The 19,287-nt window shown below is 46.3% G+C and overlaps 1 protein-coding gene across 13 annotated transcripts in view; it reads right to left on the reverse strand.

Annotated features, from left to right (window-relative positions):
* Positions 1–19,287, reverse strand: part of Trappc9 (trafficking protein particle complex subunit 9) — a 475,208-nt gene that overhangs the window by 441,490 nt on the left and 14,431 nt on the right. For 7 of the 13 annotated variants that reach the window (XR_015624092.1, XR_015624090.1, XR_015624086.1 and 4 more), the window contains 1 exon segment: positions 4,901–5,022. Coding sequence is in view for 6 of the 13 variants with exons in the window: in NM_001034156.2 (NP_001029328.1) it covers positions 4,901–5,022 (122 nt within the window). In the remaining 7 variants the exon portion in view is untranslated. 13 annotated transcript variants of the gene reach the window in all.

A 19,287-nucleotide genomic window follows, 5' to 3' on the forward strand; every position in this document is an offset into this window, starting at 1 on the left:
TGTTCTCACACCTATGGCTTTAATGCAGCTGTTGGGAATTTGTTGCTCTTTGCAGAAGACATCTGGGCTGTATGTGTTCAGTGACCCTCCCTCCCTCCCTCTCTCCCTCCCTCCCTCTCTCTCTCTCTCTCTTTTCCAGATAGGGTTTTTCTGTGGTTTCCCTGGCTGTTCTGGATTCACTTTATAGACCAGGCTGGCCTTGAACTAACAGGATCCACCTGCCTCTACCTCCCAAGTGCCGGGATTAAAGGTGTGCACCACCATGTCCAGCTGTGCCACCGATTTTATCTCAGAACCACTTGACCGTAACCAGGCATTGGAAAAGAACAGGTTCTGTGGAATTCCTCCGGATTCAGCACCATGGACAGTGTCCACGGTCTACTCTGGTCCTTGCTGACCATAGATAGCACCCACGCCCCATGGGACTAGACAGCAAACTACAGCAATACAGTGCTCATGCCCAGGGGCATTTTAGGATTCAATCTCAAGCCATAGGAAGAAGCAAAACAGATCTGGGGAGCATGAGTGTGCACAGAGTATTAACAGATGTCTGGCCATGGGGACCAGACAAGCGCAGTTCTCAGCACTCTCAGACTACTGCCCAGGCACTTGTGATGATGGGGAAGTTACATGTACATAACACCATTGGAGACAAGTGACCTGAGCCTATGTCCTTGAACCTAATGAAAGATATAAGGCTGAAGACTGTCTGAGGCTCCCACCACGTCAGTATCTCAGCAGTGTGCCCAGCCCATCTCTCCTACTACAACAGACACCCTGAGACAGTGCTCAGGAGTCCAGGAAGAAGCCATTCACAGAGACTGGTCTGTGGCTGACACCCTCTTGAGTCCTGAGTGGAAGCCGAGCACTGGATCAACCGTAATCAATCAAAGGTCTGGGTAGCATGGAAAGGCTCGGGCTCTTCATGGGAGCAGGTGAGGGAAGAAAGGAAAGCTGAAAGGACTCCGGGAAGCACAGGAATGAAAACGTTTCTCAAGAAAAGCGAGATGTGAATTTCCTCCTTCTGTCCTCATCACATTATATGAGGAGCTGGCTTTGCCCAGATGCCCTGTAGAGTACTGAGCCCAGGAAGAGGAGACAATAACCAATGCTTTATCGAGCAGCACTAATGAGCCTGCCACCGTGCTGGCCATTCATATGTGTAAAAATCATTGACCCTGATTAAGCATTCTATGCAGCAGAGAGGAAACGATACGGAGGCTACAGGCCTGCACACAGTCAGACGGCTGGCGAGGGCAGACGGGAACTCTGTCTGCATTCTACTGTCTGACTGCTGTGCACTCTGCCTGGTGGGGACAGAGCGCCACCTGACTCCTCTGTTGTGCCTTTCCCCCCAGAAGTGAAGTTCCAATGTTTGCTGACACAGTAGGCTACATGGCCACTGAGGCTCCAGTCTGGCCGGTGAGGTGGCATCCACCTGCGGCCACAAGTGTGCCTACAATGGTAAGAGGGTACACAGCAGGAACCCTACTTCTCCAGGCCTACACCACCTTTCTATATTAGGTAACAATTCGTTTGGATGTTCTTGGAGACTTTTTTCCTACAGCGGACATGAAAGGGCTCTGAAAAGGAAGTTTAATTTGATTTTTAAATGGCTAGCTTTAAAATGAACATTGAAAAGTTGGTCTGGGGCTGGAGAGATGGCTCGTGGTTAAGAGCACTGACTGCTCTTCCAGAGGTCCTGACTTCAATTCCCAGCAACCACATGGTGGCTCACAACCATCTGTAATGGGATCCTAGGCCCTCTTCTGGTGTGTCTGAAGTGTTCTCACATAAATAAAATAAATAAATAGATCTTTAAAAAAAGAAAAGTCAGTCTGGGACCAGCAGAACGGCTCAGCAGGTAAAGACACTTGTCACAAAGGCTGAGTTTAGTCCCTGTGACTGACCGGATGGAAGGGACAATCAAAACCATAAGTTGTACTCTGGCCCCCATGATGTGCACACACATAAGCACAGAAAACAGGCAAATAACACTTCTATCCACAGCTTACATAAATGGAATGGCAATAAGTTCTGCTTGTAAAATAAGCAGAGATATGCAATAGTTTGGAATGTGAAAAAAACATCAAAACTACTTATATTCTATATGGGGAAAAATATGACAACATTCACAGAGGGGCCGGGACTCCAGTGTGGAAATGCGCAGGCCCTGGAACCTTCTACGGACGAGCAGAACTCTGAGGACGTCGTTCTTCCCAGAGTGAGGCTACTGTGTATTCCACCAGACACCAACTTCACCTTAGATCAAATAAGATTATTTTATAGCTACTGAAGAATAAAGAATCCATTATCCCAACCACAAAGATTTTACAAGGCCACGGCTGACAGTGGCTCAGCAGTGGAGGGCCTGGCCCAGCATGAACACAGCTCAGGGCCTGATCCCCAAACAAAGAAAAAAGACTTATACTACTAGTCATTGGATAACCTGCAACAGACGAAGCACCATGGTGCTGGAGTAAGAAGAAGAATCAGTAGTAAAAAATAAAAAGCTGAAATTGTAGCCAGGTGGTGGTGGTGGTGGTAGCACACAGGCAGGTGGATCTCTGAATTGGTGGTCAGCCTGGTCTATAGAGAAAACAAAAAACAAAAAAAAAAAAAAAAACCCCAAAAGCTTAAACTGTGTACCAAACCACTTAGGTAAAACTTCAAGGCAAGGGAAAAGAGAGACGGAGGGAAGACCTTGCCAAAAAATAAAAAATAAAAACAGTTATTCAGTAAATTATGGCAAAACGGATAGCTGGAGAATCAGGTACATCCATGGCATAAAGTGACAAGTGACAGGTACTTTTACAAAGGAGGCAGAGGTAGGCTTTAGGGCCAGCCTGGTCTTCACAGTGAGTTCCAAGCTAGCCAGAGATACACAGTAAGAGCCTGTGTCATGCCCCCCACCAAGGGATTTTCTTTAAAAAAAAATGTTTTAATTGGTCCAAAAAAAAAATCATTATTGGGTTACTTATTAGAGCAGAAAATTCAAAGCAGAATACTATCCAGAGAAAGAAGATCATTTAAATAAGTAATTCCACATCTATATTGGAGAGGGAATTAAGACACCTTCCAGATAACTTCCGATGCACATTCATGCCCTGTCCAGTGATTAACATCTAAAAAGCCAGCCTCCAGCACACTCACTGTGATCCCAAGACAGCGAGTGTCTGCTAGCAGCCACCACGACCAGTTCCCTCAGCACAGCTGTCACATCTCACAAGACCACGCCACAGGATTCTCAGGGGACAAGCAGGGCCAAGGAGAGGGGCATCTGCCGCCATGAGGTACTGCCGGTGGAATATGGCAGACCATAGAGCACAGGTGGCTTCACACACACACACACACACACACACACACACACACACACACACACACACACACAAAACATGCATCTCTCACAGGCAAAAAAGTCAGAGACAGGCCTGGAGAGGCTTCCCAATGGTTAGAGCACCGGCTGCCCTTGCAGAGGACCCAGGTACAATCCCCAGCAGCCACATGGAGGCTCACTACTATCTGAAACTCCAGATTTGGGGGTGTGGGGGGGAGCAATGCCGCCTTCTGGCCACCATTGGTACTGCATGCACACATAATCAAAAAAAAAAAAAAAAAGTTTAAGTGATTAGAAGAGAGCTGGATGGCAAAGTCACCGGCCTAGAGAAGAGAGTGGGGAAAGCAGAGATGTTTCTTGCTCTCTTCATACCACTGTACAGCTTGAGATTTCTCTTTTAAGCCTTACTAACAATATTTGGGCTTTTAAAAAAATTAGTAGGGTTGGGCTAGAGTTCTAGTTAGACAAGCTAGAGCAGTTGCCGGGCTCGTGGAGGGCCTAGATTCAATCCCTATCACCTCAAAATAAATTCATAAATAAATGAATGAATCCAAAGGGGGAGGGGAGTGGTGCATCCACAGGATGAACTGAGCATCAGGTCATTCTCCTGACACATGAGGTTTGAGAGCACGGAGAACGTGCACCGTGCCAGAGAAGAAGGAAACCCACCTCACAGTAAAGTATGCTCACCGTTTTTACAAAATGATCACTAGTTTTATGCTAACTTGACACACGCTACAGTCATCTGAGAGGAGGGAAGCTAGATTGAAAACATTGTCTCTATAAGATTGGGCTGCAGGCAAGTCTGTGGCAAGCATTTCCTTAATTAATGATTGACGAGGTAGGGTCCCAAGTTCTATTAAAGAGCAGACGGATCAGGCCATGAGGAGCAGGCCAGTAAGCAGCACTCCACGACAGCCTCTGCACCAGTGCCTGCCTCCAGATTCCTGCCCTGTTTTGAGTTCCTGTCCTGACTTCCCTCAGTGATGAACAGTGAGTGATATGGAAGTGTAAGTCGAATTAACCCTTTCCTGCCCAGGTTGCTTTTGGTCATGGTGTTCATCATAGCACCAACCCTAACTAGGACACATTAATTTCCAGAAGTGCAGAAAGCTGATGTAGAAATATCAATGATGATTATCCCTGAATGGGCTATGACAGTTCTTTTCTCAAAGCTATGTTAAATATGTACCGTTTGTAATCAGAAGGATAAACATCTTAGGCATTTAGCGCTACTCACTAAAGGCTGATGCAATATTCGCAAAAGCAAGGCACGGGAATGCTGACAAGACGGCTCAGCAGGTAAAGGCTGTGGAGCCTGAGTTTCACTGCCAGGACCTCCATGGCAGAAGGGGGGAACCACCCCCCATGCCGTCCTGTGACCTCCACACGTGCAGCATGGCAGGCTCACAGATGAATCCCAGTAACACTGACGTATAACCTACAGAGTAGGTTTTTGGTTCGTTTTGTTTTTTTAAGACACTGCGACATGGCATCATGTCAACAGGGAAACTTTCTGATTGGCAAGACTTAGCTGCAAAAGCTGCAAACCCATCAAGTCACCTTGCTGTAATAGGAGATGGCCTCTTTGTATTTGTCAATTATGTCCTCGGGGCTGAGGCAGTTCTTAGCCCTTCCGATCTCCGTGCTGGTGTCAGGATTTATGCCGTTAGTGGTGAGAGCACCTGCGGGCAGAGAAAGAGAAAACAGTCATTGGCGGTTTCCTTCTTGTCCCTCATCTCTTTAAAGAGTCCTGTGCAAGAGGTAAGACCCAAACGCATGCCAATGAACTCTAAACCCCGTCCGTCCAGAGTCTTCAGATTATCAGATGGCTGTAATGGCGGCACCGCATGCAGTGTTAACTAACTCCGGTGGGCTTCCCGCTCTGTGAAGATTTTTCCATTAAAGAACAAGAAGTGCATTATATAAAAGTGCCATATGGACGAAGACCCAGAGATCACACTGAGGCCTCAAAGGAGAGAAAATGTGTGAGCCATTTCCTGAGCTGGATAGCAGCCAAGAAAACCACTTGAAAGTGCTACTTGTCTCTCCATGGCTGTCATTTTCTATTTCTGATCAAACCTTGCCACCAAACTCCCACAGAGAGAGGACTGTGGAGAACTCCATCTTCAGAACAGAAGTAACTATAGTGAGAACTCCAACTGAAGGGAGGAAAGACAGAACTGTCTTTGACACTCAAAAGCCACCTGCTTAAGCCTTGGCGGCTGTGCTTCTCCTAAGACACGCGTTTATCTTAGAGACAAGGGCACATCCCAGGACCCCAACCTCCCTGCTGTCAGCTTGGTGTTTGTAACTGTGCAGGGTCAGGATGTGCTTCGCACATAGCCACAGGCACCGAGGAGGTGCGCGTGGTACCCAGGCTTGCTAGTCCATAGCGGATTTTCTCAAGTGCATTGCTTTTGCTCTCTAGTTCTGCAAACTGCCTCATGTGTCTTCTGAAACGAGACAGAAAAATGATGAGTAGATAGATACGTGAGAAGATGGTGATGACAGAGAGGTGAACAAGCGAAGCTAAGAGACTGCCCAGTGGGGCAGACAGAGAGCATCTTGTGCAGAATCTTTGTCCAATAAGGACAGAAAGAAGTTTAATAGGCAGCCATGAGGAGGTGGGAGGAAGAAAATATTTCAAACCCATCCTTTGTAAGAACTAGATTCAAATCCATGAGGGCCAAGGTCACACAACTTGGGTGCTTGCAGAGCCAGGCATTGCCTGGGAGTGGCGTTCAAGAGGACAACATCATGCCTGGGGTAAGTGACCCTTCTGCTGAGCTACAGGAAGTCAGGACCTACACCAAAGACCTCCCCATTCCACGTGCTCTCTTCTGTAGCCCAACTGCAGCAGCTGTAGGAAGGAGCCCTGAGCTGAGTGCTCCTGAAAGTAGGGCAGGGCCTAGAGGAGCCAGGACTCTCCCAGAGCTCAAGATGATGGAACTCCTACCTCTAAGGCTGTGTGTGGGACCTGGCCCTGACCACAGTGCCCTGTCTTCAATTGTTTGCCTATCATTGTGTGTCACATGTCCTGTATGAATTAATATTTAATACATGACCAGGAGTCTTGCTGAAGCTTCTTATTGACACTAACAAAATTCCTGAGTCTGATTCAATTGAAAAGAGAGAGAGAGACAGGAGAGAGGAGAAAGAGACTTTCATTGTTCACCTGGAACCACATCTCTTCTCTAACCCAGGAGCAGGACAGGAAAAGTCCCCAGTCGCTCCTCCCCTTTGTAAGGAAGGAAGACATGAGTTGCCCTGCTGTACAAGTACAAGGCTGGAGGGTTTAATCTCATAAGAAGCGACCAAGAGTCATCATCTATAAGGGACCAGAGCCTAGCTCTGCAAAGCATCCAGTGGGCCAAGCTGATTTCATTTCACTCAACAAATGAATAATAAACTAAAAATATTCGCGCACAGAAGACCTGATCTTTCCTGACACCTACTGTTTTGACAGCCCACACCTAACATGATTGTGAGCCAGTGAGACACAGTTCGCAGGACCCAAGCTGCTAGCTGACAGACAGGGAAATCAATCTCACGGACTGGTGGGATCCCAGGCTGGAGGAAATGCAAGGTGTGTTTGAGGTGGCACATGGCGAAGACTCCTACGTGTCAGCCAGGCAGTCCTTGAATCATTCAAAAGATTCAAGATTGTATGCCAGGTGTTAAGTCCGGAAAACTCAGGCTAATAGCTACATCCATGTAGAGAAAAGAGACTAAATCAGAGCCAAATAAAGACACACAGAGAGCCACCATACGATAGCAGAGCCAAGTACCACTGTAACACAGTCACATGTAACAGGAGACCAGGGGGTCATTCCCCAAAGCCAGCAACACACAATGCCAAGTCTCCCACAAAGGTGCTGTTGGCCCTACTGGAGGACCAAATCTATAATCCAGATGAGATGGACAAGCTCCTAAAAAGACACAAGTAAGAAGGAAATCTTTTTTTTTTCCTTTTTCCCAAGATACTGAGCTAATAACCAAACACTTCCAAGAAGGAAAAGCAGGGTGCGGAGGGCCTCGATTGAAGTCTGCCAAGCATTTACGGCCACATTAACACCAATGCTCCACAAACTCTACCCAAAAATACCAAAGGAAGGGACGCTATTAACGACCAGTCCGGTGAGGCCAAAACTGCCCTGATGCCAAACCAGATAACGGCACCAGCACAGAAGAGACCGAAGGGCAGTGCCCTTCCCCAGTGGTTGTAGTTGCTAACTCTTCCTCTAGCAACAGCTCACTCACCCCAGCAAGAAACTGTCACAGGGCACGAGCAATGTGCACACGAATAAAGGACAAAAGATATGTGGTCATCTAGACAGATGAGGGTAAACTAAAAAGACAGAAAGACTCACACTCTCCTAGTAAAGATCCTTCCTGCACTAGAAGGGACATTCTCACGCCCATAAAGGATGGCTTTAAAACCAACCTACAGCTAAAGCAATACTAATGACAAAAGACTCAGTGTGTATCCCCTGAGATAAGGACTAAGGAAGGACATTCAGAGTCCAAATCCAGAAGGAGAACTACTTCTGTTTTCAGGGGCCAAGATCTTTGTAACAAAGCCACTGAACTAATGAATGAAGTCAGCCCGGCTGTGGGGACGAAGGATCAACACCCAAAAAGTCAAACACCTACATATGCTTGCAGCTCACCAGCTGACAGCGGTATTAGAAGTCCACTCCAGGGTCTAAGTATTTAAACAGTTAATGGTGAATGAGATGGGCTGGGAAGATGGCTCAGCCGTTAAGAGTGCTTGTCGTGTGCTCACAGAGAACCAGAGTTTGGTTCCTAGTACCACATCAAGTGCCTCACACCTGTCAAGCCAGCTCTGGGGAGTCTAATGCCTTGGCAATTACACACACACATATGTACAGAAACACATGCACATGTATACATAAACAAAAATAAATCATTTAAAATTAACAAAAACTCATGTGTACATATATGTATTTTTATATGTATAGACTCTGAAAACCCCAACCATAGTTTTAAAAAAAATTTAAAGATATAGGCAGCAAATATTACCTGCCTAACATGTATAAAACATTTGATCTCAAACACTGCAGGGGAAAAATATGACAACAACAACAAAAAAGTAAAAAGATATTCCATGTCCATCTATCTATACATAGATATAGATATAGATATTCAGGTATATATGTATATGCAGGCAATATACATATGTAAATATGTATATTGTGTGTGTAGATAGACAGACAGATAGATAGATAGATAGATAGATAGATAGATAGATAGATAGATAGACAGATAGATAGATAGGATAGATAGATAGGATAGATAAGACAGACAGACAGATATGATGTTATGTGTGTCTGTTAATAGGTATGTACATCGAATGTGTGCCTATGGAGCATAATAGAGGGCAGTGGATTTCCTGGAGCTGAAGTTACAGGCAATTATAAGTCACCTGATGTAGGTATGGCAACCAAGTGCAGGACCTCCACAAGAGCAGTATGCGCTCCTAACTCCTGAACCATCTCTCCAACCTAGAAGATGTAATGTTCTTTAGGTGACAGTATGTAATGTACCCCATGTTGGTCTGCAAACTCAGAGTAATCACTATTAAAATCCCAGCAGATTCTTTTCAGAAATTGACTATATATCCCAAAAGAAAAATGCAATGTGTGATAATTTTTAAATGTGTCTATTTTGCTTTCTGTTATCCTTTAAAGCTCTACAATGAAGATTGTTTTGACAATAAGTCACGTTTAAAAGTACATACGTAACCCTCAAAACAATTATAAAGAGGTAAGTAAATGCCTAGTTAAAAAATCTTAATAAACCCTAGATGCATAGAACAAATGAAACTCAAGACGGATGATCAAAATGTGAATGCTCCACTCCTTCTTTAAAAGGGGAACAAGAATACCCTTGGCAGGGAATAGAGAGGCAAAGATTAAAACAGACACAGAAGGAACACCCATTCAGAGCCTGCCCCACATGTGGCCCATACACATACAGCCATCCAATTAGACAAGATGGATGAAGCAAAGAAGTGCAGGCCGACAGGAGCCGGATGTAGATCTCTCCCGAGAGACACATCCAGAATACAGCAAACACAGAGGGGAATGCCAGCAGCAAACCACTGAACTGAGAACAGGACCCCCGTTGAAGGAATCAGAGAAAGGACTGGAAGAGCTTGAAGGGGCTCGAGACCCCATATGTACAACAATGCCAAGCAACCAGAGCTTCCAGGGACTAAGCCACTACCTAAAGACTATACATGGACTGACCCTGGACTCTGCCCTCATAGGTAGCAATGAATATCCTAGTAAGAGCACCAGTGGAAGGGGAAGCCCTGGGTCCTGCTAAGACTGAACCCCCAGTGAACGTGATTGTTGGGGGGAGGGCGGCAATAGGGGGAGGATGGGGAGGGGAACACCCATAAAGAAGGGGAGGGGGAGGGGTTAGGGGGATGTTTGCCCGGAAACCGGGAAAGGGAATAACATTCAAAATGTAAATAAGAAATATTCAAGTTAATAAAAAAAAAATCTTATTAAGCATGTAGCTGAGCTCTCATAAACTGAAGACCCCGGCCAAGGCACATCGTGCTCCCTGGGAAGGTTATGTGACCATACTAACCAGCCCTTCAAAGGCTCCCATTCTGTAACAAAGGAAAAAAGAGAACCATATCTGAGAGCCAAGCCCACCAACCCTGTGGAGAAGAAAGGCCTAGAAACCCCAGACTCCACAAGCTCACGAGGACAATGTAAACTCCTCTCTGCAGACGGGAGTTCCATGTATAAGCCAGGATGAACTTGGTCAAACCGCACTAGACCCAGGGGATGCCTTTTAAATAAAATCCTAAAGGTAGACCATGTGAGAAGCTACAGAATGCTCTGAGAAAAAGACTGAAATACACAGATGCATGTGTGGCCACGGCCCCAGGGACATGCCTTTGTTGTGCTTACTATATGAGGCGACACACTTCAACCCAAGAAAGAATATCTTAATTGAGCCAAGAAATCAATAGTTCTAGTCTCTTGTCAGATCTAATTAATGAATCTCCTCGGCTCCGACTGGTAAAAAGGCTCAGCGTGGGCTTTGGGAAGTTTCTGCTGTCCTCCAAGCTGCTGTCAGCAGATCACAGGCCTTGCCGCACAATCTGCCCCCTGTGTGGTTAACAGCAGACAGGCCTGTCAAGGCTGTAGTGAGACTAGCCTTGGGAACACCTTGTTCTCACTCGACTGCCGCAAGGCGAAATAGCACTGTGCACATCCAGGATTTTGCTAGCCATGACTCTGACAAGCGACGTGTACCTAGAACATAAAAAGGAACTGGAGTAGCTCAATAATTGACAGAGGAGAGCAGCCTTTTCCCAGAGCAAGTACATCAGTGTCCAGTGTACTTTGAAAAGGTGCTCATTAACAGTAAGAGAAACTCCACAACCCTGAGTCCTAACAGCAGTGAGGCACCACTGCATACCCATCAGGGATCAGAAAGGTAACACCTGCTGTGGCAGACACAGAGGGACAAACTCACGTGCAGGGGTGCTGGGACTGTCCCGTGGTGTGACTGTTTTGGAGAAATATCTGGTAGTTACTCACAAAGGGAGACGATAGGATGACTATCTGACCCGGCCATTCCACTCCCCAGATTTATGAATACATAAAGCAGGTACACACAAAAATCCCCACAGTGCTCATAGCAACACTAAGAGCCAAAGAGTACCTTCATGCACGGGTGTGTGAGCTGACAGACTGGAGAAGCAAAGTGTGGCATGTTGACAGGCCCGTATAACACATCGCAGTGATGCCAAGTCCTGAGAGGTGATACAAATATGGACCTTAAAAAGCATTAAGCAGGGCTGGAGAGATGGCTCAGCAGTTAGGAGCACTGACTGCTCTTCCAGAGCTCCTGAGTTCAATTCCTAGCAACCACATGGTGGCTCACAACCATCTGTAATGGAGTCTGATGCCCTCTTCTGTTGTGTCTGAAGACAATGACAGTGTATTCACATGTATGTATTTCACATACATGAAATAAATAAATCTTTTAAAAAAAAACATTAAGTTAAAGAAGTCCCAAAAGACTGTGGTTTCTGCAGTTTACAAAATGCAAAATGGAACACAGTAGTCCAGCCTGGAGTGAGAAAGTAAATTCCCACTGCAGGGGCCCAGGGGAAAACAGGGGACAGAAGGGATTGGCAGCTGTGACTACAGAGAGTGCAGGATTCTTGTTGGGGAGAAGAAAGTCCTACAATGGCCTGCTGTGCTTGGCTATAGACTTGTTTTGAAGCTGCTCTTAAAAATTAAACTGTGCTCTCTCTCTCCTGAGCTCAAATTGCAAGTTTCTGTCCCTGGAAGAAGGCACTACCCACAGCAGTAATGTGAAAAAGCCAGAGAACAGAATGAAATCAGCCAAAGGCTTGCATGAAGGAGGTACTCGTTGGATGTATACACAAGGTTCAGAGCAAGAAAGGGGGTCTGAGGAAGGAATAGTTGCATTTAAAACGTAAAACAAGAGTTCAGAAGTCTGTCTGCCACTGAGGAGGAGGAGGCCCTCTGTTCTTATTAGCAGTGAGGTAAGCACCCGAGGCAAGGGAAGCGCACAGAGATGCCCCGCTTGCTTCCTCTGGGCATCTGGTCGTCGCTCCACAGATGATCAAATGCAAGCGCAAGTCACTACACTCTGTGACGGTCTGTGAAAGTGACTTCTCTGTAGGGCAGGACAACGGTTTCACCTCCGAGAGGGTCTCAGGGCACTGGCAATGACCCCCTCCTTCCCAAAGTACTAGCCCATGAGCTGCCAGGATCTGAACAGCAGGAGAGGGCTGAAGTAAACCATGGCCAAGCTCTGTCCTGTCTAAAGACTCCTACTGAAGGCATGAAGGTGCAGGCTTTGGGCCTGGTGAGGCGAGAGCTGGTCATGGGATTAGAGGAGCTCAGCTTCCTGCCTGTGTCCCTTGGGGGGTCCGGCCATGCTGGTCTCACTTAGGATGGCTGCAAAGAAGCCCTCCAATGCCACTGCTAAGTGGCAGCTGCATCCTCTGTTGGTGGCTTTCCCGACCACAGGCTCTGAGGTGGTCCTACATGAAATGTGAAGACTCCATGCTCATATCCCAGCCACCACCTGTTCCAGGTCTGCAGACTCAGCTGCAAAACCTTCCTCTGGACATTTTCACAAAGGACAAACACATCCCTCCCTACCTCAACAGACCTTTGTCTCCATCAACTTCTCCCATCAGTACAGTTGACACAGTGAAATTCAGTATTTCACATGAGGCTCCACTAACTAGTCTGGGCTCAGTAATATCAAAGCATTCAACATTTCTTTCATTCTTGGTTGGCATGTTTGTTTTGCCTCGGTTCCATGCATATGTGCGTGTTCGATGCATGGGCGTGTGCATGTGTGCGGGCAGATACCAGCATTGTCTAGAAGTAGGTTTCAGATTCCCCTGAGCTGGAGCCACAGGCATTTGTGAGTTATCCAATATGGTTGCTGGGAACCAAATTCAGTTCCTCTGCATTAGGAAGCACACAACACTGAGCCGTCTCTCCCACCCCCAGGCTGTTTGTTTGTTTGTTTGTTTGTTTTTGTTTGAGAGGAGGTGTTTTTGTTTTAAGACAGGGGGTTGACACAAAGCTGGAGCTGGCTCCTTCCTCAGCCTCCTGAGTGCTAATGAGATTACAGGTGTATGCCACCGTTCCTGGATTGTCAACCTAACTTTCACAAGTACAGAAAGTGCCCGGCTCCTGTCACAGGAACCCCTCGCCTTGTGCTGATTTTTCTCCAGAAAGCAAACAAAACATTGTAAGCATCTGGGTCCTCTATACGTTCCTCAAACCATACTGAGAAATGTAGCCAGCAGTGTAGAAACAGGCCTTGAATCAGACTAGTGTGCTGGGGGTGCCTCCCCTTCGACTTCAGACACATACTGGATGAAAGCAGCCAGCTTGGGTGTGAAGCCCAAGGAAACATGGCTGCCTGGTTGGTAGTTTTCGAAGGATGGTGTTTGCTACTGCCCTGTCACCTACTCGGCCATTGTTTCTAATTAAGTCAAAAGGAATTGAGCTCATCATGAAATAATTAAGCACAGTAACGAAACAAGTTTCTGATGGATTAATGATAGAAAATCAAGATGGGAAAGAAAAACCCAACGTTGTGGGAAAAAAAATGCATGATTTCTTAAGAACATAGAAGCTTGGTGGCTCACATATTAATTAGGAGGCTGAGGCAGGAGAATTGCCACTAACTCAAGACCAGCCACAGAGCTACAGAGCAAGACCTGTCTCACTAATGATAATAGTCTATAAAAAATGCAATAGGAAATTCAAATCACTGTGGAAAGGAGTATAGGCCATAGATTCAGAGCAAAGTCATTACCATAAAGGAATTCAAATCAACACCATAGGCATGCTCAGTGCATTCAGAGGATTCAAGGCACGAATTCTCCAATCATTCAATTCACCATGCTAGGGGGAAATTACTCCTCTTCACCAGACAATAGGAAGCAGTAGGGTGCCCCATCAAACAAGGACCAAACAATAATCAGGTTTGTCACAGTTCTGATTTAAAGTTACTTAAATCAGAATGTTTCAAAGACCACAATCCAGAAACCAGAACCATTCATTCACAACACCATGAAAACAAGCACTTAAAAAAAATAAAAATAATAATAACAACCAAAAGAAACTAAGCACAGAGATCATGTACCTGGGTCAATGAGAACTTCTTGCGCCCCTGGAAGAAAGAACAGATTTCGGTCTTTTATTTGGAAAATAAAACCACTTTTAAACTAGCAGAACACATTTTAGTTTGCAAACACCCTTGTGAGCCCGAGACACCTGCAGCTACCATGACAGCAACAGGGGGCGGGTGTGCTTTTCTGGTTCCATGGGGAAAACATTAGATCTACTGTTAATCCTGTATTACACTAAGAGGAAAGTCCCCCTTTCCCGCTTCCCTTTCTACTCTCTAAGTTCAGGCTCCTCACTCCCCTTAAACAAGTTTCAGAAACCCTCATTTCACCAATAAACCGGTAACAAGAGAATTTTTTCCCCAAATATATGTGAGCACTCTGGACTGAGGTATCAAAGGTCTCAGAAGGAAATTGGTAATATATTAATACTGCCTTCTAGATCTCTCTCTCTCTCTCTCTCTCTCTCTCTCTCTCTCTCTCTCTCTCACACACACACACACACACACACACAGAGAGAGAGAAAGAGAGAGAGAGAGAGGGAGAGGGAGAGAGGGAGGGAGGGAGGGAGGGAGGGAGGGAGGGAGGGGGAGAGGGAGGGAAACTGATTTTGAATGCAGGACACTCATCAAAGCTAAAGATGTAATGTTTAGAGGTAGTTTATACTGAAGCCGTAGCACAGTTGGAAGATTATTTCCCTAGTGTGCACAAAGCCCTGGGGTCAATACCTAGCACTGCATAAACTGAGCATGGTGAGGCATGTCAGTAAGCCCAGCACTCAGAAGAGATGATCAGGTCAAGATCATCCCAGAATGGGATCGCCGTGACCCTGTCTCAAAGTGGAACACGGAGGATGGAAGATAAGTAAGCAGTTAGGAGCGTTCCTCTTGCAGAAGACCAAGATTCAGGTCCTGGCACCCACACTAAGCACCTTACACCCGCCTGTAACTCCAGCTCCAGGGGATCTTCTGGCCTCTGAGAGCACTTGCATGCACACACACACACACACACACACACACACACACACACACACACACTAAAGGAGGAAGGAGATAAAAGGGAAAGAAAGCCTCTTAGTAGTGAGTTTACACAGGAAACAATTAGTTCCACTGTTGTCAAGAAGCTGGGAAAACCTTCCTCATTTGCTAAACTCTCCAGATGTCAGTGAGGACCAAGCAGTCTTCTCTGCAGAAGGTGAGTTCCCATCACGAGCTCCTGGGCCCAAGAGGAATGTTCGGCATCAGCTGTTGTCATTTCTAAACAGTTTTAGACTTTTTATGTAGATTTTTTTTTTAGATTTATTTACTTTATATGAGTACACTGTAGCTATCTTCAGACACACCAGGAGGGGGCATCAGATCTCATTACAGATGGTTGTGAGCCACCATGTGGTTGCTGGGAATTGAACTCGGGACCTCTGGAAGAGCAGCCAGTGCTCTTAACCGCTGAGCCACCTCTCCAGCCCAGTTTTAGGTTTAAAAACAGAGGCCCCAGCAGCCTAGGTCATTACTCAGCAGTTTATGCTCAACTGTCTGTATAAAGAATGAACTCCATGATTATGTGATGCCCCTCGCAGCTATGATGTCTACAGCAATCTTGTTTTGTCTTGCACATGCAAATACACACACACACACACACACACACACACACACACACACACACAGGTCACAGGTCACAGGAAACCCCAGCCACTGCCTCCCAGGTGCTGGAACTAAAAGCATATGCCACCATACCAAGGTAGAAGACATTTGCCACCATACCAAGGTAGGAGACATTTGCCACCATACCAAGGTAGGAGACATTTGCCACCATACCAAGGTAGGAGACATTTGCCACCATACCAAGGTAGAAGACATGTGCCACCATACCAAGGTAGAAGACATGTGCCACCATACCAAGGTAGGAGACATTTGCCACCATACCAAGGTAGAAGACATTTGCCACCATACCAAGGTAGGAGACATTTGCCACCATACCAAGGTAGAAGACATGTGCCACCATACCAAGGTAGAAGACATGTGCCACCATACCAAGGTAGGAGACATTTGCCACCATACCAAGGTAGAAGACATGTGCCACCATACCAAGGTAGAAGACATGTGCCACCATACCAAGGTAGAAGACATGTGCCACCATACCAAGGTAGGAGACATTTGCCACCATACCAAGGTAGAAGACATTTGCCACCATACCAAGGTAGGAGACATTTGCCACCATACCAAGGTAGAAGACATGTGCCACCATACCAAGGTAGAAGACATGTGCCACCATACCAAGGTAGAAGACATTTGCCACCATACCAAGGTAGAAGACATTTGCCACCATACCAAGGTAGGAGACATTTGCCACCATACCAAGGTAGAAGACATGTGCCACCATACCAAGGTAGAAGACATATGCCACCATACCAAGGTAGAAGACATTTGCCACCATACCAAGGTAGAAGACATTTGCCACCATACCAAGGTAGAAGACATTTGCCACCATACCAAGGTAGAAGACATTTGCCACCATACCAAGGTAGGAGACATTTGCCACCATACCAAGGTAGGAGACTTTTTTTTTTTTTTTTGGTTCTTTTTTTCGGAGCTGGGGACCGAACCCAGGGCCTTGCGCTTCCTAGGCAAGCGCTCTGCCACTGAGCTAAATCCCCAACCCCGGTAGAAGACATTTTTAAGTACAAGGATAAAGAAAAAGACACCCAGAAAGAAAGTAAGGTGGACCTGAGAGGGCAAGCAAAGGTCTCCATCCTTTTAACTTTATTTTTGAAACCAAGTTTTTTCTTGCTCAGTTACTAGACAGCCCCTGGAGTTTGAACTTGCCAGCCTCCTGCCTCAGCCTCCCCCATAACTAAGTTATAAACACCAAGATCACAAACCTCCGCACCAGGCCTAGCTCTTACTTCTTCTTCACAAAGCTATTTCTCCCTATTCTAATTCCTTAGCAATCAAACATCTCAGAATGATGGTTCTAACAGCCATCTGGGTGGTGAAAGCCTGTGATCTAAAGTTCAGTTACACACCTAATGCATACAGCTGGACAGTAACACCTCCACACAAGCACTGAGGCTGACCTGGAAGCCAGGCTCTCCTCCTGACCCTGGGCGGTGCTTGCTAATAAGCATAAGAGTGGAGATTTAAGGCCGGGCAGGCAGCCTTCTTCTCATCTGTAAGGTGCTGCAGAGCTGTGACGTCATGGCTAACCGAGACCTAATGCTACTCTGAGAGCAAAGCTGCAATCTTCCATCTGAGCCGACAAGAGAAAAATAACATAGAACCGGAAGGCTCTTTCCAGATATGTACTGGGGGCTAGTCTCAGGCATCAAATGAAGAAATCATATTCAAGGAGCTGGGTTTGGGTCCTCTTGTATAAGTGGGAAAAAAATAAAGCTTTAAAAGAAATAAGTGCAACAGCGCCACCTATGGAACATCCTACAAGGATCTCCCCAGAGTCTGCAAGGTTCTGCGATTGAGATGCTCACAGACCCCAGGCAAAATTCAGCTAGCGCAGACCCTGGTCAGCTTCACGGAGGGTGGCACTGTTCAACAGCTAACATGTGTGACACCTACATGTCAACAAAAGAGACAGACTCACAGAGGGCAGTCTAAGAACAGGAAGGGGTCTCAGAACGGGTCTTTCTTACAGTCCATTGCCAAACTTCCTCCCAATCTCTGTATTTTTCCCAAAAGCTACTGAAGGGGCAGGAGAGATGGCTCAGTGGTTAAGAGTGGTTACTGCTCTTGCAGAGGATTAGAGTAGTTCCCAACCCCGGCAGCCAGTGCCTTACGACTACCCTAATGCTCTCTTCTAACCTTCAAGGATACTCCCAAGTGAGCAGATGCATCCGTCCGTCCGCCCTGTCTTCCCAGACACCTCCTTAAGCTCAGGCCACCGAGAACGAGTTCATGGTGACAGGGACACCTCCTTAAGCTCGGGCCACCGAGAACGAGTTCATGGTGACAGGGATACCTCCTTAAGCTCAGGCCACCGAGAACGAGTTCATGGTGACAGGGATACCTCCTTAAGCTCAGGCCACCGAGAACGAGTTCATGGTGACAGGGACACCTCCTTAAGCTCGGGCCACCGAGAACGAGTTCATGGTGACAGGCAAGTGTTCTGGAGGACACCAGCTCAGCTCCACCCCAACCCTGCTATTCAATCCCTGGGTGACAAGTCTCTGTCCCCTAGAGAAGAGCACTGGCTCTGACCCTCAACGCTCCTACTGGGAGCTGCAAAGCCCTGACTGAGGCTGGCAGATATTTGGGCCTCTTCCTTTTCTTTTTCTCTTTCTTTTTCTTTTTCACTTTCTTTTTCTTTTTCTTTTTCTTCTTTTAGACATGGATTCTCAGTTTAGCCCTGGCTGTCCTAGAACTCACTCTGTAGACCAGGCTGGCCTCAAACTCAGAGATCCACCTGCCTCTGCCTCCCGAGTGCTAGGATTAAAGGCGTGCACCATCACCGCCTGGCTTTGGACCATTTGTCACGCTAGCCACAACCCCCCCCCATCACATGCCAATGCACGGAATGAAGACCAGGGGTTCTACCAGCAAGCCACACCTCAGGCCTGTTTCGATCAATTTAATGATGAGCAATATTACCAAGTTCAGAGAGAAGGAAAAGTAGAGGCCACCATTACAAGCCAATGACAAGCACTTTCTTCTGGTTAAATGTAGAATGTTCTAGACACTTTTTTTGGTCCTAGATAAGGGACCCAGGCCCTCTCGCCATCCTAGGCAAGAACTCTACAAGTGGACTACAATTTCCTTCTTTAGTTTTTTTTTTTTTTTTTTCCCCCCCCGGAGCTGGGGACCGAACCCAGGGCCTTGCGCTTCCTAGGTAAGCGCTCTACCACTGAGCTAAATCCCCAGCCCCCTCAATTTCCTTCTTTAAAAAAAAAAAAAAAAGCAGGATCTCATGTAGTCCAGGCTGGCCTCAAACACACTATGTAGCTAAGGCTGGCTTTCAATCCCTAAGCCTCTGGCCTCCACCTTCCAGAGGCTCTGACTATGGGAGCCCAGCGTCCTAGCTGGCTTTCCAGCCCGATTTTTTAAAAGAAACTACATTTTGTCCTTTAGTTATAGAGTCAGAGGTCCACATACAAATCTTCAGAATAAGGATCACTTGTGAGTAGCATGGAGCTAATGTTGAAATATTAAAAGAAAAGATAATTTAAGGAGAAAAAAACACACTTTTTTTAATTTTTTAAAACTTTTTAAAAAGTTCTTTTAAATTTTTTTAAGAGAGAAAGAAATGTCCTTTTTTCTGAGGA

Source organism: Rattus norvegicus, chromosome 7 (assembly GCF_021556685.1).
Source record: "Rattus norvegicus strain SHRSP/BbbUtx chromosome 7, alternate assembly SHRSP_T2T, whole genome shotgun sequence".
Taxonomy (NCBI): domain Eukaryota; kingdom Metazoa; phylum Chordata; class Mammalia; order Rodentia; family Muridae; genus Rattus; species Rattus norvegicus.